The sequence below is a fragment of the Bidens hawaiensis genome, unplaced genomic scaffold (assembly GCF_021521415.1).
Source record: "Bidens hawaiensis isolate Kalapana, Puna unplaced genomic scaffold, B.hawaiensis_p1.1 tig00012954_1, whole genome shotgun sequence".
In the NCBI taxonomy this organism is placed as follows: Eukaryota; Viridiplantae; Streptophyta; class Magnoliopsida; order Asterales; family Asteraceae; genus Bidens; species Bidens hawaiensis.
The window spans coordinates 116,503-141,391 of NW_027492082.1; the positions used below are offsets into that span (position 1 = coordinate 116,503).

At 34.5% G+C, this 24,889-nt stretch overlaps 4 protein-coding genes across 6 annotated transcripts; all 4 read right to left on the reverse strand.

The window, feature by feature from the left end:
* Window positions 1-5,589: 5,589 nt before the first annotated feature.
* Window positions 5,590-8,760, reverse strand: LOC143542715 (pentatricopeptide repeat-containing protein At5g62370-like). Its single transcript, XM_077035245.1, has one exon. The coding sequence runs from the start codon at window positions 8,695-8,697 to the stop codon at window positions 5,707-5,709; it is 2,991 nt and encodes a 996-aa protein (XP_076891360.1). The 5' UTR covers window positions 8,698-8,760; the 3' UTR covers window positions 5,590-5,706.
* A 3,418-nt stretch (window positions 8,761-12,178) lies between these two features.
* Window positions 12,179-14,019, reverse strand: LOC143542678 (uncharacterized). Its single transcript, XM_077035217.1, has 7 exons — window positions 13,965-14,019; window positions 13,699-13,917; window positions 13,511-13,629; window positions 13,230-13,286; window positions 13,088-13,153; window positions 12,716-12,790; window positions 12,179-12,630 (listed from the first exon to the last, which is right to left on the reverse strand). The coding sequence occupies exons 1-7, from the start codon at window positions 14,017-14,019 to the stop codon at window positions 12,568-12,570; spliced, it is 654 nt and encodes a 217-aa protein (XP_076891332.1). The 3' UTR covers window positions 12,179-12,567.
* Window positions 14,020-17,576: 3,557 nt separating this feature from the next.
* Window positions 17,577-21,288, reverse strand: LOC143542695 (uncharacterized). Of its 3 annotated transcripts, XM_077035224.1 has the most exons (14): window positions 21,183-21,288; window positions 21,010-21,089; window positions 20,295-20,389; window positions 19,896-20,056; window positions 19,651-19,802; window positions 19,451-19,569; window positions 19,160-19,314; window positions 18,915-18,989; window positions 18,740-18,811; window positions 18,507-18,644; window positions 18,263-18,418; window positions 18,061-18,113; window positions 17,813-17,994; window positions 17,577-17,728 (listed from the first exon to the last, which is right to left on the reverse strand). In XM_077035224.1, the coding sequence occupies exons 1-14, from the start codon at window positions 21,286-21,288 to the stop codon at window positions 17,668-17,670; spliced, it is 1,605 nt and encodes a 534-aa protein (XP_076891339.1). In that variant the 3' UTR covers window positions 17,577-17,667. The 3 variants fall into 3 exon arrangements, with proteins under 3 accessions (XP_076891339.1, XP_076891340.1, XP_076891342.1); XM_077035227.1 differs by lacking the exon at window positions 20,295-20,389 and having other exon boundaries at window positions 17,579-17,728; window positions 21,183-21,233; XM_077035225.1 differs by lacking the exons at window positions 21,010-21,089; window positions 21,183-21,288 and having other exon boundaries at window positions 17,578-17,728; window positions 17,813-17,991; window positions 20,295-20,512.
* Window positions 21,289-22,238: 950 nt separating this feature from the next.
* On the reverse strand, window positions 22,239-24,000 carry LOC143542696 (large ribosomal subunit protein eL15-like). Its single transcript, XM_077035228.1, has 4 exons — window positions 23,917-24,000; window positions 23,628-23,794; window positions 22,710-22,907; window positions 22,239-22,631 (listed from the first exon to the last, which is right to left on the reverse strand). The coding sequence occupies exons 1-4, from the start codon at window positions 23,918-23,920 to the stop codon at window positions 22,386-22,388; spliced, it is 615 nt and encodes a 204-aa protein (XP_076891343.1). The 5' UTR covers window positions 23,921-24,000; the 3' UTR covers window positions 22,239-22,385.
* Between the last annotated feature and the right edge of the window lie 889 nt (window positions 24,001-24,889).

Here is a 24,889-nt window from a genome sequence, read left to right on the forward strand (position 1 = left end):
ACGAGCCAGACCTTCACTTATCGAGCTCAAGACGGCTCGCGAGCCTACTATGAGCATTCTTAAATATATTTAAACTTTATCTTCATTAAATGATAATAATAATAATAATGAATAAAATATATAGAAAAGTAATTAATATATCAACCTGATCCTTGACGAGGACGACGACAGAATCAGCAGCAGCAGCAGCAGCTGATTCTTCTTCGGAGATCTTATTCGCCATTGTTGTTCAAATCTAAAGAATGTGACGGAGAAAGTGAAGAGTACTTGCTCTGATTAAAAGTATGTATGTAGTGGTAAAAGCAGAGGTGATGATGATGATGTACGGCCCACTCTCCAACTAGCATTTATTCACATCTAAAAAGTTAAAAAGTTATTACTGTTAGATGTAAACGATCTCACCCATTGGTCAATACATGGATGAGCTCGGTACTCTACAAGTATTGAAAATATCGATCTTAAAATCATAAATTTTTGTACCACTATTGAAATATTTGATATGGTACCGGTATTAAAGGTAAAAATTCGGGAAGTGTCGGTACCGTACCGATCCTGAAATTCAAAACTTTGGTATTGAATCGGTACCGACAGTACCAAATCGGTATCAATTTCGGTACATGCACCGAATTTTCTCACTCCTAGTCACTACTTGCAATATGTTTGTTACAAGCTTGAATTCAGTTAGACTTAAACCGTGGAGTGGATGAAGTCATGTCATCGTAGGAGCGTTTTGACAAAAATGAGCGTCGTGGATGAACGTCCAACCAATTATTACCTCATTACTATTTTTAATAAAAATAAAATAGATAAAATTTGATTAAGTAAAATAAATTAACAAAACACATCAAAATTAACACATCATATGAAATTTAAAAAAAAGAAAAACTATATTAAACAAAAAAAAAAACCTTTTCCCCTTCCCCATTCAACATCTGCAAACCCTCATTTTAATTGGAGCATTGAATTCCATTAGGTTATGAGTAGTGGAGGGGCTATAACTGGGGACGAATTGTGACACATGGCGTCCAGTCAGCATGGAGTGGAAATTTGTTTTTGGGTGTGATGGTGTAGGGGCTACAAGTTTGGCCCACAGTGTCTTTTTTTATTATTTCTTTTTATAATTAAACTAATTAAATAAAAACCAATTTATTTAACTAATTGAATAAAAATGTATTAAAATTAAAAAATAAATACAAAAACTAAAAAAAATACACGAATAATAAAAATAAATTATAATAAAAAAACACACCAAAATAAAAATACACATAAAAATTTCTATAAAAAAACTAATCTATTCGTCTTCATTTTCGTCTTCGTCCCCGTCGTCGTCATAATCCTCATCCTCGTCTTCGTCCTCGTACTCGTCTTCGTCCTCCTCAACGGGACGATTATCCCACACGTGTTAAACCAAATCCGCCTTCAGTTGGTTATGTATATCACTTGATGTGAGCTGGTAAATGTTATACGTTCGTTGGTCTTGGGTTGGTTCAGGGAACTGTTCTGGAACGCTTCCTGGTATATAGTGTTGACATATTGCTTTTCCCTCGTCTTCTAAAATCATATTATGCAATATGATACACGTATACATGGCATCGCTCATTTTTGCCAACGTCCATACACAACAAGGGTTTTTCACATAATGCCAACGTTTTTTTAGAACCCCGAAACACCTCTCGATATCCTTTCTCACGGACTCTTGCTTCTTCTTAAAATAATCTCTTTGTTCTTCGATAGGGTCTTGAAACGTCTTGACGATGATCGAGTACTCTGGATATCTCCCATCTCCCAAATAGTATCCGTGACGATAGAAGGTATCGTTGGCATAAAACGGTAAGACCGGTATGCTACGGCTGATGTAATACTCTAACACGGGTGACGCGTTGAGAACGTTTATGTCGTTGTTGGATCCGACTGAGCCGAAGTAGGCTGACCAAATCCAGAGGTCGTGTAACAAATGGCTTGAAGACTAACCGTTGGCACTCCATGGTCACCACGAGTGTATTTTGACCTCGACATGCGGTTGGACAGTTGGCCCACTCCCAATGCATGCAATCTATACTCCCGATCATGCCTGGAAAAGAATGTTTGCTTTCGTGTACATCATATATGCGAGTCAGGTCGTTTGAAGTAGGAATCCTCAGATAACGACGAGAGTATAATTGTATTATCCCTATACAAATAAATTATTAAACAATATTTATATTAAAAACAATAGTTAATACAAACAATTTAAATATTACCGATGCAAAAATTCTCCAACGCATCTCTCGTTTTCTCAGCCATCTTTAAATACTCGTCAGTGATATCGGTCGTGTTGCCGTATGCGAGGATGCGTATAGCCGAAGTACACTTTTGGATGGCGGAGAATCCTAAATATCCTCTTGCATCGGGTTTATGTTGAAAATACTCATACTCCCGCTCCATATCTCCAACGATGCGCAAAAATAAACGCTTGGACATCCGAAAACGACGTCGAAACATAGCGTCGTTAAATGTAGGTGTGTCGTTAAAGAATTCCTTCATCAAACGAGCGTTCGCTTGCGTACGATCCCGAAGGATATATGACCGTCTACGTGGTGCCGTAGATGGAGCAGAGCCGGACACCATGTTATTGGCAACAGCCCGAACCGCGTTCGTGACCTCTAAATGCTCTTCCGCCACTTGTCGGTGAATCTGATGAATTCTTCGACTCTCGTTTATTAATTGATCAAAAATCTCGGCAGAGTTCGTGGAATCCGGTGAACTCATTTAATTTGAAGAAGTATGAAAATAAGAAAAATGATTTGTATTTTTATGTTTGTGTTTGTGTATGATAGGGTGAAAATGGTTAGATAAAGTTTGATATATATATTAAGTTTTTAAAATTATTTTTTTTATATATATAGCCGTTACCCAACGGCATTATTATTATTATATTATTATTTCTCCATCTTCGCAGGCGACAATAATACCCCGCCCCCGCCCAATTTCGCCCAAATTTCGCCCAGGGGGGCGGTGTTCTACCCTAAAATCGCCCCAAAGTCGCCCCTTTTCTCGCCCACTACGTTTGGCCTTAGCATTTCCAACCCATCCTCCATATATTTTATAAAGTAACTGTAAGTGGTTGTGAATAAAGTTGATAAAAAAACTTTTGGTTTTTAATTTGGAAAAATTTTGTTCACCTTCTATAATTTTTTTAGTGTTTTTTAAAAATTTGTGAGTAAAAGAGAAAGAAAAGGTAATAATGAAAGTATAAAAAATATATTATTTATTTGAAAATGTAGTGGTTTTTAATGTGATTATAGAGATGGAGATAGAGATGTCGCTGGGAATGCTCTTAAGCACGTTTAGTCTCGAGCTCGACTCTAAAAATAAATTTATATAATAATGAGTTTGGGCCAAGCTTCGGTTATCAAGTTTGAGTTGTCTCGCGACGCTACACGAGCCTCACTTATACAAATTTTTATTCAATATGTATATATATAAATGATAATAGTTATATATATAATTATGATAATATATAGATTATATATATAACTTATGATATAAAATATATAAATAATTTATAAGTATATAAATTTATTTAATAAATAAGAAATTAGCTAAGTACTCAAGAGTCGAGTACTATCTTGAAAAACTACTTACGAGCAGAGCTCGAGCTTTAGAAATTGAAACAAGATGAGCTCGAACACTTTATAAGTTAAACAAGCCATATTCAGGCGTGGTTCAGGCTTAGCTAGGCTCATTTACACGGTACTCTAAATCTCTAATTACTGTTTATGTTGAACATTTTTTTTACCTTTTTTTATTTCTCTATGACATGTTAGCTTTTCACCATCGTTTTGATGGCATCCATCTTCTAACTCCTCAAAACTAAAAATTATATATATCTAGTAGGTAGTCAAGTTATGTAAATATATTCCATTAATGTTTAAATGTATTTTTTGGTTACATAATGTTCGAATATTAGTTGATGTTTAACTTTATAAAATACCAAACATGAATAACGTTCATGTTCGTTTTTTAGAAAATATTTTTGCAATAAACAAGTGTGTAACAAATAAATAGATTTAATATATGAAGGTGTTCCTTTATAATAATAAATGAGAGAGAGAGAAGATGAAGATGAATGAATGCGTGTAATGTATGGTTGTGAGCCTCTGAAAAAAGATAGAAAAATACATGTGTTTGAGGTGAAGTGATTTTATAAATAGTAAGTTAGTGAGACTGACAATAAAATGTTTTTTAATATATATATATAATATTACTTTATAAAAAATTGTATTTTAAGAAAATGTATTATGTCATATAAACAATTATAAATATACATAAATAATAACCTGATAATAATTAAAAGAGCCAAACTTTCATTGACTTATGAGATAAAGTTAACTCAATTTGTTTAATGAGTATGATTTGTTACAAAACACTTACTTAAAGGATGTAAATCCACGTAATTACCAAAGATAAAGAAGCAAACATGCAACTACTTATATAAAGATATATGACGTCTTCTGTAATTTACTCAATTCTTTATTATATGTTTTCTTTAGTAAAAAAGTGAGTCTAGCCAAATGATTTTAATATTTTGTATTTACTTAAAGGTCAGAGGTACAATAATCAATTTACACATAGTTAATAACTTTTCAATAGACAACCATAAAAGCCTTACGATTTCTCATACAATATAAATAAAATCTAATAACTAGTTGTATGCTAACTATCAATAATATTTTGATTAGCTCACAAAAAGAATCCAATTACAATAGAGAGGCAGATAAACGAACAAAAAAACTGTGCTGCAACTCCTATTGAAAAATTCTTTTAAAATCTTCATATATATATAACAAAAAACATCTAAGTAAGAAAATAAAAACCCGAAACTAAATACAAACAGGCGACGCCTTACATGGGAAGACAACAATCCCACTCCACACACACACACACACTTCCTTTCTTGACCATCAGCCTGCAAGGTGGAACCATGATCAATGTAGTCAGGAAACCATAAATTATGTGAAGGATGAAAATACTAAACACAAGAACAATTAATGTTGGGCTAGTCTAACTCCCAAGTCCCAACAACAATTTTAAAATCAATATTTTGAGGTAGATCTACTTACAAGAAAATGATTAATAAAGCGCGTTGGAGGCAATGCATTCATCTCCCATGATAGAACTTTTGGTACTTTAGCGCGGTTCGTTTAAAAGGTGAGATTTCAACAACCTTCCAGCAACATTTTGACCACTTTGTTTACACAACTATACACAAATACAAAGTTTTGTGTAAAATGAAGCGATATATCATTTTAAACAGCATTTAATAATACACTACTTTGCATACCTGATGCAGTTTTGGTGGTCAAGTGAACAAAAGTCCCTCAGTCTGCATCCAATATTGTGATATACGCCTAGCCAGTGCATATCAATTAATTTAATTGTATATTACAAAAAGAAATCGTATTCATGTCATTGCTAAAGCTTTAAGGTTTAATATAACTGAAAAAAATAAAAACCTGAAATATATTAATGCAATGCAGGCTTCATATTACTCCTCACTTGAAACTATATTTTTCCTGCATAACAAAAACATTCTATTAGGTACTCCTACATTGCATTAAATATTTATTTAAGATAAAGGTAAAGAATTACCTGATGGGATCCTTTGACCATTAGTTTGACCAGATCAGACGGCTGAGAATTTTCCAATCTACAATTTTAGATCTCTCATGACCCCATTAGATTTCTCTGTCTCATTGGATTTGATAACCGTCTTCCCTTTTCAAACATCAAATCGTGCACCATTTGAGATTCATTCACTTTGTTTTCGTTAACCAACATGTGAAGCAACCAACTACCATTATGTCGACACGGTAAATAATTATAGGAAATCATATCTTCACATAAAGTCAACGCTTCATTGACCAAACGAGAGCTACAAAGACTAATAAGCATATACTCATAAGCGATTTTGCTAGGAACAAAGCCTCTTTTACACATTGCATGTGAAAGAGATAACGCATCAAGCAACCGTCCGTTCTTACAAAACCCCTTTATCAAAATATTATATAATATTCTATCAGGAACGCATCCATCAGCATTCATTTTGTTAAACAGCCCAACCGCAGCATCAGTTTCACCAACTTGAATATGTCCATTGATTAAAATTGTAAATGTTACCTGATTGGGACCCACACCATGTTTTTCCATCAAATCTAGTTGAGCATATGCTTCTTCAAACTTTCCCATTCGACAAAAACCAGATAATATACCGTTATATAAATATAAATTAGGCGTATAGAAACTATCTTTGATTCCTCTAATTAGTTTCATTGCTAATAATTTCAAATCCACATGAGTTGTTATGGAAATTTTTGAATCTTTCTCCATTAAAGATGAGTTTTGACGAAGAAGATGATACAAATGTTCCCTGTCTTCTTGGGATCTATTATGCGTATCGTGCCATTTACCATTGTAACATTGAAGATTCCTGCAAATGCCACTGATTAGCGTGATGTAGGTGACATGATCACATTCTATTTGACGTCTTTCCATTAAAGAAATTAATCTAAATGCAAATTTAAGCTCCCCTTTTCTTAAAAAGTGATCAATAAGAGATGTATATAGCACTTTATTTGGCATAAAACCATCTTTTAACATACTTCCAAGATAACTCACACTCTTATCCATCATATTTTTCTTCACAAATCCACTAATAAGTGATGAGTAAATGTGTGAATCGGGTTGTATTCCATGCTTCATCATTCGTTTAAACAATTGACCGGCTTGAATTGCTTGTCCATTTTTGGAGTATGCATTTATCATTCTGAAATACAAGCCGTCGTCAGGATCTACACCACTTTCAAGCAATGTTTTGAACATACGATGTGCATCAAGAACTCGCTTCTCTCTGCCTAAACAACCAATAATGCAATCGTATATAGCAACACTAGGCTTCATTCTCCTATCGTCCATCAAACGAAGAACACTAAAAGCAGACGCCAGGTCATTATATTTACAATGTTCATTAACCATTACCAAAAGAGTTGCGGAGTTAGGAATCATACCCGTACCCTCCATGAGTTCAATTAGCGCACCCGAGTGCTCAACAAACCCTTCTTGACTAAAACACTTTACCAACGAGTTATAAGCTGAGATCAACGGCTGAAACCCAAGATTGATCATGAAAACCAAATTATGCAAAGCATCATCACTTTTCCCTCCAAAACATAATCCAATAATGTATATACTATAAGCCATATTAGCCAAATGAAGTCCAGCTTCCACTATTCTACCTAAAAGATGATCAATTTGATACTGAATGCTCTCAGTAGGTCCAAAAGAGGCTTTTGAATATAAAGGGTCAATCCCACAACCATATTTAGCAATTGCTTGCAAAAACTTGAGTGTAAGATGAAGCTCGTACCCTTTTGGACACTCTTTCATTAGTTTAAAAAACATAACTTGATCAGGAATCACACCAGAATCAAGCATCTTTTGGTACACCTCATCAACTTCAACCCTGTTCTCTTTAAAAAGTGCAGGAACAATGGGCGTATAACAATGCACATTGGGTATTAGGTCTCTACCAGTCATGCTATTCAGCAGGGCCAAAGCACTATCAACTTTATCTTCTTTAAAAAACTTGTTGATCATAATTTGGTAAGTCAGCACATCAGGTTCAAGTCCCAACTCAATCATCTGCCCGTGTAAAATCCACATTTTATCAAAAATCCCACAATTAACAAACCCTTGCATCAATGTATTATAAGTATAAGTATCCGGCTGACAACCCATCTTAAGCATTCTTAAAAACACTCTCATCCCCATTTTCACTTTCCGGTTTTTACAGTACCCGTTAATAAGACTAGTGTACATAGCCTTATCGACAAAGAAACCATACGACTCCATTTCCATACTCAACAACTCAGCCTCTTCAACTCTCTCCATCTTACAAAAACCAAACACGAGCGACTTCCACAAGTGGCAAACAGGCGGTACGCCTCTCTCACGCATTATATCAAACACTTGGCGGGCTTCATCAACATACCCTCTAGAAGCGAATTCAGTAATCAACATATTATAACACGAAACCGAAAGTAAAACCCCAGCATCATTAATCATAACACAATACTCATACGCATCAAGAAACCTATTCTGTTCAAACACCTCTTTAATAAGCTCCGAAAAGACCCTTACACTAGACGACGATTTCAACTCAACAAGCTTCTGAACATGATCGTTTTCGTCTTTAATTTTCCCTAATTTACAATAACAAATCATCATGGAGCCTAATAACAAAGCATCCGGCTTAATCCCACGTGTCAGTATTCGATCAATATACAAGTCTTCAGCTATCCGGAATTCACCGGCATTCACTAGTCTGGTAATTAGGGAACAATAAGACGGGAATTCGGGCTCGACGCCTCGTGAGACGGCGAAATCGATGACGGGGATCTCATCGGCGACGGTTGGGGAGTGTAGAATAAGGCGTTGGATTACGCATTGGGCGGCGGATAAAAGGCCTCGGTTAATTAGGGTTTCAGCAAGCGAGAAGCATAAGGTTTTATGGTGAGGAGTAATTGTTGAAAAACAAGGTGTAATTGGAGTGTCTGGTAGTGATAATGGACTGGTAGCGAATGATTTAATAATGGAATTGAATATGGATATGTACGTATGAGGTTTATGATGAATAATAATACGATTACGGTTAATCATGCTTCCATTTGGAAGTGAAGTGATGAAATTGAATGATGAATATATGAATGTTAACTGATTGTATAAGAAAAACAATAAAAGAGTAAATTAAGAAAATGGAAGAAGAAGAACCTACCGGAAAAGAGGCAAAAACCGGCCGGCGCTGAGCAACTGTAAAACCCTAGAAACAGGTGGCGGGTAATAATACTTTAAACATTAAGGGCTTTGACTTTTTTGACTAACCCTTCATGGCTAACTTTTATACTGAAATTATTTGGAAAATTGAACTTAAACAGTATATAGGCCGGTGATAGTTCCAACTAAGGTATATTTGTTTATAACGGTTTGTAATTAGCAATACTCTAACATCATTAGTTGTAGCTCGTCAGAAAAACGTTTATGATCGGAAAACTTACATTTTTTGTTGGAAAACTCAATTTTTTAAGTTGTGATTGTTATTTGTCAATAGAAAATAATTGAGATTATAAAAAAAACCAACTTTCCTAATTATTTTGGATTTTGTCTATTGTGATTAAAAGGGTCCATTGACATTGATAAAAAATAAGTGTGTTAGTAATCCTATCGGAATACCCGAAACTCAATACATTAGGATGTTCGAATATACGACCGAATACAAGATTGATGTATTCACATGATCAAGTATTGGTATGATATTAGGTAATCTTTGGCTTCATTATCCAAAACAATACACTATGTATACCATATAATCATATGCTTGGGAAAAAAATATTGTTTCTTTTAACCTTTACGTGAAAATTTGATCTTTTGAATGGTACTATTTATATATTATACGCTACTAGTTTGAGGCTCATGTACTACACGGTTAGTTCTTGAAAATACAATATTTAGTAAATAATCAGTATACAGAAAAAACTATAAACTCATTAAACACTATTAATACGTAGTTGCTGACAATAGTCTTTAAAACAATTTTAAAGTAAGAAATAATTATAAATATCAAATGTTTGAAAAATAAATTAGGACGTACATATTAAATTAACAAATATTGAAGCATAAGTTATAAGAATGGTGCATATTATTTTACAATTATAAAATTGTTTAAAAGTGTAAGGTTTAATGTGGAAGTGACAATTGATAAAACTTGTAGCTTTTTATTAGAGAGTATAGATAAGACATAAACTTAATTTTTATAAGATATATATGAAGCTTAATGTTTTATATCGATTAATTATGATAATGATGGTAAATATGTAATTTATCAGTTTAAATTTCTATACATGTTATAAAAAATAGAAAGATATAAAAGCATACTTAGAAATCTTAATGAGTATTTTTTTTTAAACAATTAGTAACTTTTTACTAAATATCCTTTTTCATTGGCTCAGTTGTCAACTATCACGTAAAGAGATGAACTAAGGAGAAGTTATTGAGGGGGTGATACTTCTAGTAGGTTGATACTTGATATGTTTCAAGATGAAGGGTTGAATTGTTGAACCTAGACATAAGACATTGATATATCTATTCATATAAAAAGCGCAACCATAAGCTCAAGCCTGACACATTTATAGTCATGTACACAAACACGGCAAATTAACATCCATATGCTACAATCAGCTAAATTATTTATTAAAAGGTTTCCAATACCGTTAGTGATAGTATTTACTTACTGTTTCTTAATTCTTACACCGTGTATTATTTGTTTATCTACAGTGAATTGGAATTAAACTTAATACAACATGTAACACTTGTACAAGCATGAAATGATGAAAATTATTCATCCAACCATGATAAAGCATTTTACTCTATAGTCTATACTAACGTTTACGCTAAAAGGGTAAAACAGTAAAATCAAGTAGGAACAAGAAATCCTTCATGTCGCTTCATGTCAAAATAACACACCGCCCAAACCACACTCGCCGTCATCAATATAACCACCGTCCTCCACCACCACCTCCGCCGCCGCCTCTTCTCCCTCTTAGAATCATACGCCGTCGTCTCTTCATCTTTCTCCGGCGAGATAACCGCCTCTTCAACTTTCTCCTCCGGCGAGACCATAACTTCGTCTTCATCATAATTCAAACACGACTCACACACCGATCCGTTTTCGCTGACGTCATCCTCACGATCATGATCACCAATTGCGAACGTTGAATCGACATTCGACCGGTAAAATTCGGCTTCCAGATCTCGGAGTTTTGCTTCGATTTCCACCAGATCGTCCGGTAACGGATTTTGATAAACGGTTTCGGCGGTGAATTTGTTTCGTAAGACGACGAAGTTTTGTACGATATCTTTGGCGAGGAGATGGATGCCAGGCGTATCGGATGGTAAATCGGTGAATTGGCGGATTTGTGTTTCGATTTCGTTAAGTAATACTTGCAATTTCGTGTATGCGTTTGTGATCTTTGATGGCATTCGTTGGAGTGACTCCATGGTAGTTATGAATTATGATTTGAAATGAACACACTCCCCTTGTGTTATTAAAAAAACGGTTATAGTAGTCAGTTGGTGGCGGTTGCAGTTGCAGTTGCCGGTTTTTATTTTATATAGGATATTTATTTACTTAGGCCGCCCGGTTTTATACATTTTAAATTTTATAATCATATTATGTGACGCCACTTCTTTTTACATTTTTAGTTGTGGATTGTGAAAAACATATCATATACTTGTATGTAACTAAACCAAAAACACGTACATTAGGGTCCTTTGGGGCACCTTCCCGTTCGGTTTCATTTGGGTTCTTGGAAACCCTTTCTCATTTCTCAACCAATTCGGTTTGGTGATTTGGTTTTCTTTCGGTTTCTACTCCCTTGTTAACAACGGTTTCTGCTTGAAATGTGATTGGCTTGTTGTGAGTTGTGACACTTTGGGAGTTTTGAAACCGAGGTAAATGATTAGATGGCTCGGTTTTATCGACATACATCCCTACCACGTACCCTTACATTTCAAATTCTTGGGAATGTATACTTAATAAAAGTGTGGGACCATTTACTCAATCTATGAGCTAGATTTGAAATCTAGATAAAGCCTAGTGGTATCAAGATGTTGAATAATCTTTTTTTTCTAATTACTAGGGTGCTTGTTACCATCAAAATTGTATTGCTTAATTAGAAACCTAGTCCACGACTCACCTCTCTTTATATTTCACACTCAACATGAAAAAGACTAATTTTTCTAGCCCATGCATTGATACCACCAAGACATTGGTTTCATAAACTGATTTCATTCTTAATTGTGTGCAGTCGATTCATGAAACTTCACGCCTTAATCGACAGGTTTAAATACTTGTATTAGTACAAGAATACATAGATAAAAGAATTAATCGCGTAGTCACACCAACGGTGACAATCCTTAACTCAAACCAACCCAATACATAGATCACAGTTTCATCTTCTACAAATTGTGTAAAGACACAAAAGCTTGTCGGGATATATTTGTATTCATGGACATGTGTAGTGCCGGTGGTCTTTCAAAATTCTAACCCGAAAAGTCCCAGTTTTAAAAGCTATATCTCGCCTTAAAGAACCTTACACACAGTTCAGAAACACACGAAACCTCATCCATTGATCTGTCTAATGTTTATTCAAAACACACTTCCATACATTTCATCACTGCTAAACTTTTGTCTTTAAAGTATCACCATTTACCTTCAGTAAACTACAATTAAAAAAAAAAGAAAGAAATAGTTCAATCTTGCAAATCTCATGACAGACCAGGACATACTATTCGGGATCGGACCTCCATTAGTGGTCTTGAAATTATTGGTTTGTCTTGACGGGCATGTTGACATTCTTTGTACAAGATCATGACAAAACTGAATGATATTGTGAAATCTGATGATTCCCTCTTGATCATGATCTAGTATGATTTTTGATCCTAACTCAATGATGATATAATTAACACTTAATCTCAAGTTCCACCTGTGTGACCATTGCTTCCCTTGGAGGCCGATGTTATACCTTGCTCGATACACTGCAAAACACCGATAAACGTCAATTTTTTATCACAAAAACCCCCCGAAAACTATTATCAACTCTAGACTGAAAATCCAGTATACCTGAAGAAGATGATTGTGCAGACAATCAAGAGTTTGCGGGAACGTTGTAGTCGATATATTAGCAACCGTTAATCCCTGTTCACAAATTTAAAAAAAGTAAATCTTCCGCGTCATACAAGGGGTGGCAATAGTTTCGGCTGGTGGGTTTCGGGTTAACGCACTGGATCGATGAACCCAGACACGACCAATTTAATTAAACTAGATAATCAAGTCAACACGAGCACAACATGTTTATTAAACAGTTAGACATGACAGCTCCAAACCAGATTATTTCTATGTCGGTGTCGTGTGATTTTTCGGGTCGTGTAAGGAATTGCCAACCCGCAATACATAAAATTTAAATCCAGAGAAGAAAAAAAATGATGTGTTTACCTGTGATTTGAATGAGCACAGATAGTCTTGAATGGTTTTCAAGTTGCTTACCAATTTATCTTTTTCCTGAGAATGTTTAAAAACAATAACTATCATTACCTAAATTAAAGACCAACATACAAAGCTAAGTAAATATTGATACCTGGACTGGATACTTGTCACTGAATTTCCGGCTTGATATCCACTCCTCCAGTAATGCCTGGAGATAAGGGGAAAATGACAATGAAATTTTAAATAAATAAATATATAAAACTATAGAAATTGTTCACAAGTTATAGTGGTGTTCATAAACCATTAGAAACCAACTGAAGCAAAGCAAATTCAGTTTTACATTATACACACAAATATTCAACTACATACATGATTATTTTAGTTTGTGCTAGCATTTAATAAAAGTTTTAAGGTGACATAAAATCCTGTTACCTTATGATCAAACTCCGCCATCTTTAAAAATATAGGAATTATTACTGGCTCAGTGACCCCAGATTTTTCTCGTTCAAGAGTAGGTTTTTTATCTGCCACTTGATCTTTTGTAGTATCATCTGAATGGTCAGGTAATTAAAAAGATAAATAAATAAAGAACAAAAGCAGAGGTTAGATTAAGAGCTCACTTTGACCATGGTCAACAATATGAACCGGCTTGAGGTCATCTGAAATTTTATCCAACTCTGGTTCTGACTTGGAATTCCCAGTATTATCATGATCATTAAAAGTGGAAGCGTTAATTTCCACATTTTTAACGTCATTTTCATCCGGTTTTGAAGACTTTGACTCCTGTTCATTTGCGGGTGCATTATGTGTTGACTTATTCTCTTCATCCCCGGACTCAACTTTAGGTTGGGTTAGTCACTGTTATATACTTATTGTTTATAATTACAAATTAGATTGATTTCAAGCTTAACTTTCTGCAGTTTATGTTCACGGTTCTGCATTTCTCAGTGTTTAACCACTGCTATTTCCCACATAACATAACTTCCAAACGTAATTTATTATTCATCACACATACCAACAAACAATCAAGCTAAAAGTGACCAAAGAGGGGTCTTATATGTCACATATATGTTACATAGTAAATTATATTAGGAAGTTCCTTTGTGATGTTACTAACAGGGATAACCTATAGCATATACATTATATTATATAACACATTATAGGCTTCTTGTTGTCATTACTAAACACAATAAGGCAAACTACTAAACCACAAATAAAACAATCCGAAAACAAATTCATCGAAATTTAATACGAATTCGTACACAAAATAAACAGAATGCGAAACCTTAGTAACAGTGAGCATTCTGCTAAGCAAAAACCTGGAGAGCACATAGTAGTGATCAGCATTATCACCTAACCAGACTTTCACCTGAACAAATAAAAAAACAAATATTAATAAACCTAATTGATATTACTACTAATTATTTCAACAACAAATTGTAACAAAACCATACGAATTAGAAGTATGAAGTAATTTATTAACAAATGCGGAATGAATGAATGAACAAATAAACCTTGACGAAATCGTATTTGGATGAACCGTTACGAGTGCCGGTACGCAAAGCAAAGTCATTATTAGTTTTGGATTCATCAGCTTCATCGTGTAGCTTGTTTGAAGAAGAAGATGATTTAGCTTCGGAAGCTCCGCTAGGGTTTGCAGCAGCAATCAACACTGATTTATCCTTCTTCATCTTCGGGTTATAATGTCTGACTTGTAGCAGAGAATCGATTATGGATCATGAAACAGTGGGTTAATCAGTGATCGGAGATACAGTGATTTGCTTAATAATAATAATAATAATAATAATAATATCTGCCAACAAGCGCACAGGTCCACGAGGAAATGAGTAATGGAGACGGTGAACAACACTTAATTAAATTTTTTTTTGAACGGTGACACAGTGGTTGAATAATCAGCCACAGCTCCGGACGGCCTCACTCGGGCCAAGACTATGTTAACCAGGTTCACATTTGGCATCCGAGTTTGGCTAGGTGTTCCACGAGAAAATTTCGAGCCCCCGTCACTTGACAGGAGTTGTCCGCCCACAAGAGCAAAGATTAAACTATTTTGTAATTTTTAAAACTAATTTTTGATTTACTCTTTTCTATTTTCTGTTTTCTTTTTTAACTGCGACTTTCTTGTATATGGAGAGCCTTGATGTTTCACTCTGACCAAACTATGTTGTTTCAATCGGGTCCACGCTGGCTTCAGAGTTTGGCTTGGACATTCCACCGAAACCATACCGTCGACTGCCACTTGACAATCGTTATGTCACCACAAGAGTAGAACTCCCTTGCGTAAAACACGGCGAAAACTCGGGTGGGCTCAGGGTTCGAACTGACAACCCTACATTGTCAATATCCACTCAAAAGTGACACGAGTTGGATTCTAACTTGAGTCTTTACTAGAAAACCCAAGTCTCCTACCACTAAACCTTAAATTTTTAAATAAATATAAATGAGCTTAACAAAATATCATAATACGATACATGTCTAATTGTATACTTTATTATTTGAGATATCAAACGTCAACATGATAATGAGGTGTTTTAAAAAAGAGATTTTGATGGCGTTAAGACGAGTATTTTATTGATAAAAGTAGGACGAAGTTGATAGCATCAATAGGTGTAATTAGTATAAATTAAATTTTATCTTATAAATATTATGGCGTTTTTCGTTTAGTTTCTTACTAGTCCCAATTCTTGGTTGTTAATAAAATCAGTCATTCAAAAATAAATAGATAAATAATCATTTCTAAGATTTATATTGTGAAAATTTAAAATGTAAGAAGAATAAAAGGTAGTTTCGGTTTTTTCTTTAAGTTACAACATAAACATATAAATTTTTAGAGAGTTCTAACAAGATATTACGTCTATAATTTAAAAAGGCTACACTTAAAATTCATATGATATAAGTTAATATATATCTTGTTTCCTGGTTTTACTTATGGAATGTAGGTTAATGAAGGAAATACCAGACATTCCTCGAATGATGCTCTTTCGGGTAGCTCTAAAGCAACGGTCTCATGTAAGCTAACTTTACAAAACATAACGTTGTTAGCATCATCATAGGAGGGGGCTCTCCTAGTGACGGTTCTTTAAGAGAACTAATCGGAAAGTATTCGTCCAAGTATTAATGTGTGTGTAAGAGAGAATGTATCTTCGCTTGTCTTCCTCTTCGGCATTCATTACGAGTGTATTACGACTAATGCCATCATAACATATTGGTGGTTCTAACCGTTATTGAGAGTGATGTCCCCTCTCCCTATTGGTTGAGAGGAACATTCCTTCCACCCCTTGTAGGTCCTCCTTTGCCATGATGGTAAAGTGGAGAATTCAGATCGGGTTTTGCGTTACATGTGATTATGTCAAATCCAGTTCATCCCACTTCAGCTATTAAACTTGACATCATGTTAAATAGACTATTTTATTATTATAAAACCAAATAATTTTGATCACTCAAAAGCATATATAAAACTCCTCTTGTAATTCTTAAGCAAAAAATTGTTTTCCTAAGTTGTAACATATTTCATTAAGTTGTGTTTTAATTTGCTTATAAATACATTTTATTAATCATAAACTGCCTATACATGTAGTTATAAGAATTATTGGACATTTGAAGGATGGCCGATATATAGTCGTGGAGGTCAATACAACTCGAACAAGTCATAGATGAAAGCTTGACGAAGTAAGGAAACAATGAATTATTGGACAGTTAAAAGGATAACCGACGTGCAATCCAGCCATGAAGGTCAAGGTAACTCTTAACAAAAAGATACATGGTCCAACTTCATATTGACCATGCCGTGGTACGATCAAATTTGAATCATGAAAGAACAATGGTCATTGGACGACTCGATTGTGTAAAGGTACAACTGAAAATGCACATATCACAACCAATAAACACGAGTCGGAGCTACCAACTGGTCCAACAAAATGATGTCAGATACTGCCTCATATAAAGTCTACACTCTTACAACAACTGCATTGCATTATAATTTATAGTACTAACACCGGTTGTCAAATCTAACGAAATAACTGAAATGTTATATAGTTTATACTCATGTTCGCAAGTCATTCAAGGGTATCATGAGGCTTTTCTATACATGACTCACAAAGACAGTATGTTAGTTCTTGATACCTGAAATAAAGTTGGATCTAGATTGCGCCATATCAGAAGACCAGTATTTTCTTCATAATTCTTGCTTGCCTAAACATATAAACAAAATTAATTAACCAGTGTACTTGCAGTGCGTTTTGAAAGTCTTAGCTTTGACCAATTTTGACCCGGATGTGCATGAGCCATGAGGCGCCTGAGACGCTTTTTAAAACCAAGAACCACCAGATAAGAATTGCAATAAAAAGGGTTGTAACAATCAAATGTTTTAACTGTTTGGCAAATTCTACTCATTTAAGAAATTAATACACAAAATGAAAAAAGGACATAAATTTGCCTTGTTTGAGTAAAAAGTCTCGAATTTGGTTAAAAGTGGTAAATAGGTACATTTATCCTACCCTATGATATTCAGAATTCAGGAGCAGGTTTGTATAGTCATAGATTTTTCTCACCTGCCTTGAAAATGTGTTGTTTCAGTCAGAATGTTCACGAAAGCGGACAACTTTGTTGATGAAAGATCTCTCCTTCCGGTAACTGTTTGCAAACAAAAAAGAAAAAAAAAACATTATTATTATTCACATTGAGAACATATATCAAAGAGACAGCAAGATAACTTACATAACAAATGATGCGAAGCAGAAGCAAGTGAACCCAATAGAAAAGTGAATGCCAAATGTTGGCCAAAAGTTATCACGGTCCAGAAATACTTTCTCAGAAACAAGAGTGACTGCACTTGAAAATAACAAAACCATCCAACCACCAGGTAAACAGCTCTGGAAGGAAAAAGATGAAGAATCCTGCTGCATGGATATACAATAGGTTAAACCAAAACTATAGATTTAGTATAATGATATAAAATTAAATACCTGAAAGTAGCGTCTGATAAATGTGGCAGAGTAAATTATACGGAAAACCATATCTAACAAGCAGTCAAGAAAACATAATATCAAAGGTGTCCAAAGTGTACTTTTATTCATATGTATCATTTGATATATATGATTTAGTGTTATATACTTTTTAAATCATATATATCCACAAACGCCACACAAAGACTAGAATAAAGGATACTCAAAGCATTTGCAAAAATCAATCCAACTGCACCAGCTGACCGAATGAGGAGAATATTGAGAACTACATATATACATGAAAATAAAACCAAGGAATTGTTTGAACGCTTGAGCTGATCCTCTGTTGCTACTGCATGCAAAAAGGCTTCAGATGTTCCTATAAAAACAGAAAATAAACCAATTTGGTGCAAACTTGTATATTTATTAAAGTTAAGTAAAATACTGCATAAATTATATTAGCTTACCGTTCATAGCTAAAACAACTACATATATGCAGTAATATTTTAGAGATGCGGAGGCTTCCCCATCACTCCACTTGCGACCGTATAATAACCTTATGAGAGTATAGGAGTAGCTAGGCCCAAATGCCATAAACACCAATCCTACAAAACACGTTACAGAAACATTAAACAATGTGACAGAAAATTTACACACACACCATATATTACAAGTTAACTAGAATAGCATATCAGCATACCAACTAACATAACAAGCTTCAAAGCATCTCTTAGTGAAGTCTGTAACTTCCTTTTCTTCTGCACATCCTCTCCTGTCAATATATAAATAAATAAAAAGTTACAGATTATTGATTAATAAAATGAGTAACTAAATCAGCATGAAACGACAAGATAAAGTCATGAAGAGAACTAAACCTGATGCAGACCTTGCAAATGTTGCATATGAACTTTCTTCAAAAGGAAGCAACACCAACCTCACAACTAAGCTACCTAAACCATAAAACATGATTCGTTAGAAAAATCAATTTAACACATTTCTTGTCTCACTTCATCACATCAAAAATGCAATAGTATCAAAAGTCTTATCTGCATAACTGCATCTACATCCATATAAATAAGAAAAGTTAAAACAGATAAAGAATAATTGAGCAAACACATACCTAGTTTGTCCACGAGCCCATACACAGCTTGGTTATATGGTGTATCAAACCACACAAGGACCATCTTTTCTCCTTCTTGAAGAATCAATTTCTGGAATGACTGAAGAGTGAATAATGTACACATTTTTGAGAGTTGTTTATCATAGTTTCCTACCCTGAATATGTATTGTGTTATTTGCATGACAAAAATAGCATAGCAACAAAAAAATAAATGATGATTATTGGTGCAAAAGTATCTCAAATTAAGCATTTTTTGAGAGCTAAAGTGAATTTGTTTCAAGAGAACGATACCTGAAAGGAAAGAGAACAGAAACTTTATATTCATGTAAAAGTAGAAAATAGCCCCAATAGCAAAAGAAAATGCAAGCTCCGTATGCAGTCTGAGACAATGCAAAAACAATAGATCTCTCCTGCAATACAATATTAAACTTTTTATATTAATTCCAAAATATAAGTATTAAGCCACTATGGTGGATATCAACATAACTTACAGTGTCAATTTGCATGACAATAAAGATGTAAACGGTTATGCATCGCAGAAGAGTTGCCAAAGTTTCAACCATCAATCTAAGTTTGAGAAGAAGCAAGTTCTGTGAAAGTATATACAAGGGCTCTGCCAAAAGCTCCAAAATACAAGCAAATGCTGCAAATTAACATAAAATTCCCTTGAAAGTTTAGTTCCATAGCCTTATTAGTAAAAACTTTTGAAATCTTAAAAGCAGAAATCACATATTACCATTAATTAAGATGGCTTGACCATATGAATTTGAGAAACTTAAAGCTTGTGTCCAGAAGACAAATACACATCCAACAATTGTAATAAACACTCCCCATGGGAGAGTTATCCAGGCTAATTTCATTAGTTGTGCCGCATTTTCACCCGTTAAAGCACCTTTGCTGTAAAAAAAAAAAGAGCATTTTATATAATTAATATCCACAATAAGTCAAGAAATGAAACAGCTTGAGCCAAAAAGGGGAAGATTGTAAGATACAGGTAAAATTAAACTTTTATGATTCAAACTGGCCATGACAATAAGGTACAGTTTAATGGTCATGTGTAAGTAGTAGATACACAAATACACAATAAAGCATTGGATTAGACATGTTTACTTGTAATTCAGTAATATATTGATACCATCTAATGTCTGCTCTCATGCATGCTCTCCTGAAACCCTCTCGACTAAGGAACAAGACACATGTGACGAACAGATGAAACTGCACAGCATACAGCTGCATTTTTCAAAGAAAAACTATGAGACATACGGTAATAAAAGACAAACAATTCAAGCAACAGGTATGAACTGAAGTCTCCATGGTTCTATATGATAAAAAAAAGGGGAAAACGCACAATTCGTGCATATGAAAAAAAAAAAAAAAGAAATGCCCCGGCCTAATTTTTCATACAAAACAACAAGCCAGTAATAGAAACAGATACTGACTTATAGCAACTTATGCCAGCTCAAGTTCAAAGGCTAGTTTTGCATACTTATACAACTTAGTGTACACCAAGCAAATATAGGCGCGCTAATATTCTGTTTAAATTGGTAGAAAACAAAGGCTACGGTATACAGAGGCGTGTCAAAAAACACAAATTATTAACTTGTGGCACAAGATTATTAAACTAGCTATATCATATGTAGGTGTTGTATCTATGTGTAATAATACTGTTGTCTATATATATACAGATCAGATCCAATGTAACACTATTTTTGGTACACAATCAATCAAAATATAGCATTCTTCCTGGTTTATCTGAGCTATAAGTTAGAGGATGTAGCCCAAATCTCATAATTCAACATGATAATTTGATTATTTTATTGTAAGATAAGAGTGAATATAAAAATTATTACCGCGTAGTCTTCCTCAGTTAAATGTCTGACAATCCATGAATTGAAGATGAACGGAATTCCGCGTGATAAAAACTGTGTGGCTACATTTGAGAAATTAGAATCATTATTATTATTACTATTATTATTATAAGAATTGAAGATGATGATCAAGTATGATAGTAACTAACTCGAACCTAATAAGTACTTGAATGTGCGAGGAAGATTAGCAGCAGGATCTCCATCTGCAGCAGCAGCTGAACGCTGATCGCTGGAAGACGAAGAAGATGAAGTATCCGCCATTTTCAATATCTAATTTAATTTTCCTTCTGCTGCTGCTGCTGCTGCTGCATCAATCAATCCAGATGTTGTAACTGATTCAGTTTCTACTCATGGTAAACCCTAGACTACTTTTTATATATTATTATTATTATTATTATTATTATTATTATTATTTTCAACGACCTGGTTAATACTTAACCATCCAAGTCAAGGTCGTATTAATTACCATTTACCATGCATTTTGAATTTTTATTTATATACAAGCCTCGAACCAAAAAAGAAATTACACTTTTGACTATTGATGAAGACTCGGTGCGGGCCATAGTTAGTGTGACTCATGATGCATAATCAACACTATCTTAGTTTACTTTTCGTAAAAGATAAAGAATGTCTAAGTTTTATTCATTAAGGAAGTGCAAACATGCTCCACTTGAAGGACAACATGAGCTTATCCACAGCCTCAAGATGGGCACCAATTTTGACGTGTTCGTCTTTAAATTGGGCCTTTGGCATGTATAAATCAGGTCTAGCATTGTCTGAACTTTAACTGAACTTGACAATTGTCATAGAAAGATACTCATTAGCATTTTCCAAGCTTTAACTGAACTTTGACATATTTAATTCAGTTCGAGCAAATCAGATTGTTTATGCAAGCAAACTGGTTTGAGCAAATCAAATCAGATTGTTTAGCTCAATTATCCAGCTAGTTAGGAGTCAAGAGTTGAAGTCTCGCTGCAACATTATGTTAACCGTCGTCACTAGAAAACTCAAGAATATAGCAATACCTGGTGGTGTATACTTGACTAATGTTGTATTGGTGGTGGTGTTTTGCTTAATATTGAGAGCTTCTCTTAATTTTAAAACTAATTAAAGATCTGTTATTTGCTTCTTCAATCAAACTGTCATTCGTCTTGGTCTTTTTTACTACTTTAAAGGCTATCAATCACTTATTAAGAAACTTTATAACCAAAAGCAGCAACAAAAGAGTCAAAACAAACTAGTTCCAAAGTTTCAATCAAAACCAACACAAGAAACATTCTTAATCCAAATTCTAAAACACCAAAATTTAGTATATCACCAAGTCCAAAAAACACAGAACAATGACACCGCATAAACAATTAACGATAACGACGGAGAGACAGCGTATTGTTCCTCTTCCAAGTAGCTCTCCGTGAAGGACGCATCTTGTGGTGCAAATGTCCCCTTCCACGAAGCCCTCTGTACTTCTTACCAGCAGAAGTATTTCCTCTAAGCTCTCTATGTTTGTGCACAGGCTGGCAGAGCCAGTTCACCCTAGGATCGTTGCGAACAGCAGCATGTGCGGGGTCCACCAAGATGACCTCAAAGTACTTGTAAGTCGAATCCTGCATTCGCAGCTCGTACTCTCAGTCCAGAACCATATATGTATATGTGTATAACAAGACAGATGCAATGTTGCATACCTCATTGAGCCAGTAAGAGTTGAGAACCCTAAGACCACCTAACTTCCTGCCAGCTCGTTCCTCTGCAACTGACCTTTTGCTGCGTTGGGATTTGAGTTGGGTGACACCTTGGTTAGTTGGCTTTCCGTACACAATACCCTTTGGGACGGGCCTCTTCCTTCCACCACGCCTCACACGCACTCGATAGATCACATAGCCCTGTAAGTTATTAACATTTTACTGACTCAATAAACAGGATAAATAACATAACACAAAACCTAAACAAAAAATGTATGAAAATACTTATTATCTAACATCCTTCAATTAAAATATCTAATATCATGAACTTGTATACACAACTACCACATAACATATGCCTCCTTTACAAAGTGAATACTCAAAAAAATATCACCTTTATGTTTCACGAAATCAATAAGCATGTGCGACCATATACACCAAGTAATGGTAATCAAACAAGCACGCAACATAAAACAACTGAAAATCAAGCATATATCTTAAACTACAAAGAAAACCAATACTCAAATTAAGTGTGTGTTTAACGAAACAGGTACATTTTTTCAATGCAATTAATCATCGTGCAACCGATTAATACTTCCATATAAAACTAGTTTTATAAGATTGCTTAACCAAATGTAACATCTCAAACAATCCTTTTAGTCCTCTATCAAAGTTTGTTAAAAGTCAACATAAATATAACACATAAAACAATAAACCAAATTCAAAATAAGGTTGCAGCCATTTAAAACACAAACAAACCCTAAAAACTGTGACTAATGAACAATAAAGCTAATTTAATAGATGCATCTAATCATCAAGTAGTAAATCAAGCATCAGTAACTTTTGAATCTATAAAACAAACAATAACAATAATAATAATAATAACAACAACAATAATAATAATAATAAGCAGAAGGCTACCTGCTTGGCTTTGTAGCCCATCCTCCGAGCCTTATCGGGTCGGGTCGGGTGAGTAACCCTAACAATGGAAGGAAGCTGGCGGTACTCCCAGCACCTGACCCGCTGCATGAACCTCATGACATCCGACTGCTTCTTCCTCCATAGCTCCGAGACATATGAATACGCACCTGTTACCCAAAATCACACGCCATTTCATCGAATTAATAACTCAACACACAAATTGAAAGCATATTTTGTGAAACTATGAATGGATGTTAATGAAATTGGAAGAAAAGAGATGTGTGTTTACCCATTGCTGCACCACCTTCTTCAGCCTCCGATCTGCAGAGAGACGGCTGCTATCTCAGTATGATAATAATATGTAGTAGTTCTGGATTAGGGTTTTTGAGGTTCAGAAAGTGGTTAAACTTTCATATGCCCATTACGAAATGGTTTTTGGGCCTATTTGGAGTTCACTTGATTAGTATATGAAAGCCCATTGTGGATTTGTGTGTGTGTTATCCTTCTTCTAAAAAGTGTTTCAAAAAAGCGTTTGAAACCACCCCCAATTAAGGGTGAGCGACTTAACCGGCATAGTTGAAAAACCGAACCACATCCGATATAATCGAACAGATAACCGACATAACCGATGAGTTGGTTTAATTAATTTTTAAATTTTGCCATATAAGGGTCATGGTTGATAATAGTAAAACCACCATAAGCGAACTGACCCATTTATTTAACCAACGATACGTTTAGGATTTAACTTCCACCAAACATATTGTCGGAGCATACCATTTTGATGTTTTTGGTTCTACGTTTGTTATAATATTTAGTTGTATTTCATTGTCGGTATCTATAGCATCATTCCTTTTTTGAATATTTGGTATTGATATTATGAATTATATACTTTGTTGGCTTATGGCATGTCGTTTTTTTTTTTTTTTTTTGAAATAATTGGTACCAAACTTTTAGTTGAATTAAGTCGAATTTCACTGTCGGATTCTTAATTACATTGTTTTGGCTACGGTTAATCGACTCAATATAACCTTTAAAACCAATTAACTGAAACTGTCATGACGGATCGCTTATTGTTATGATTATCCATTAACCGACATATCGGTTATGATGATGAGTTTAGCTCATAACCGCCCCAAACTAACCCATGCACACTCCTACCCCCAATATATGGGTGAAAGCTTTACTAAGATGGCAATGTCAAAAGTCCATACTGATTTTGATGCTCCATGCCTAATTCATCAAAAAAAAATATTTCTTTTTTT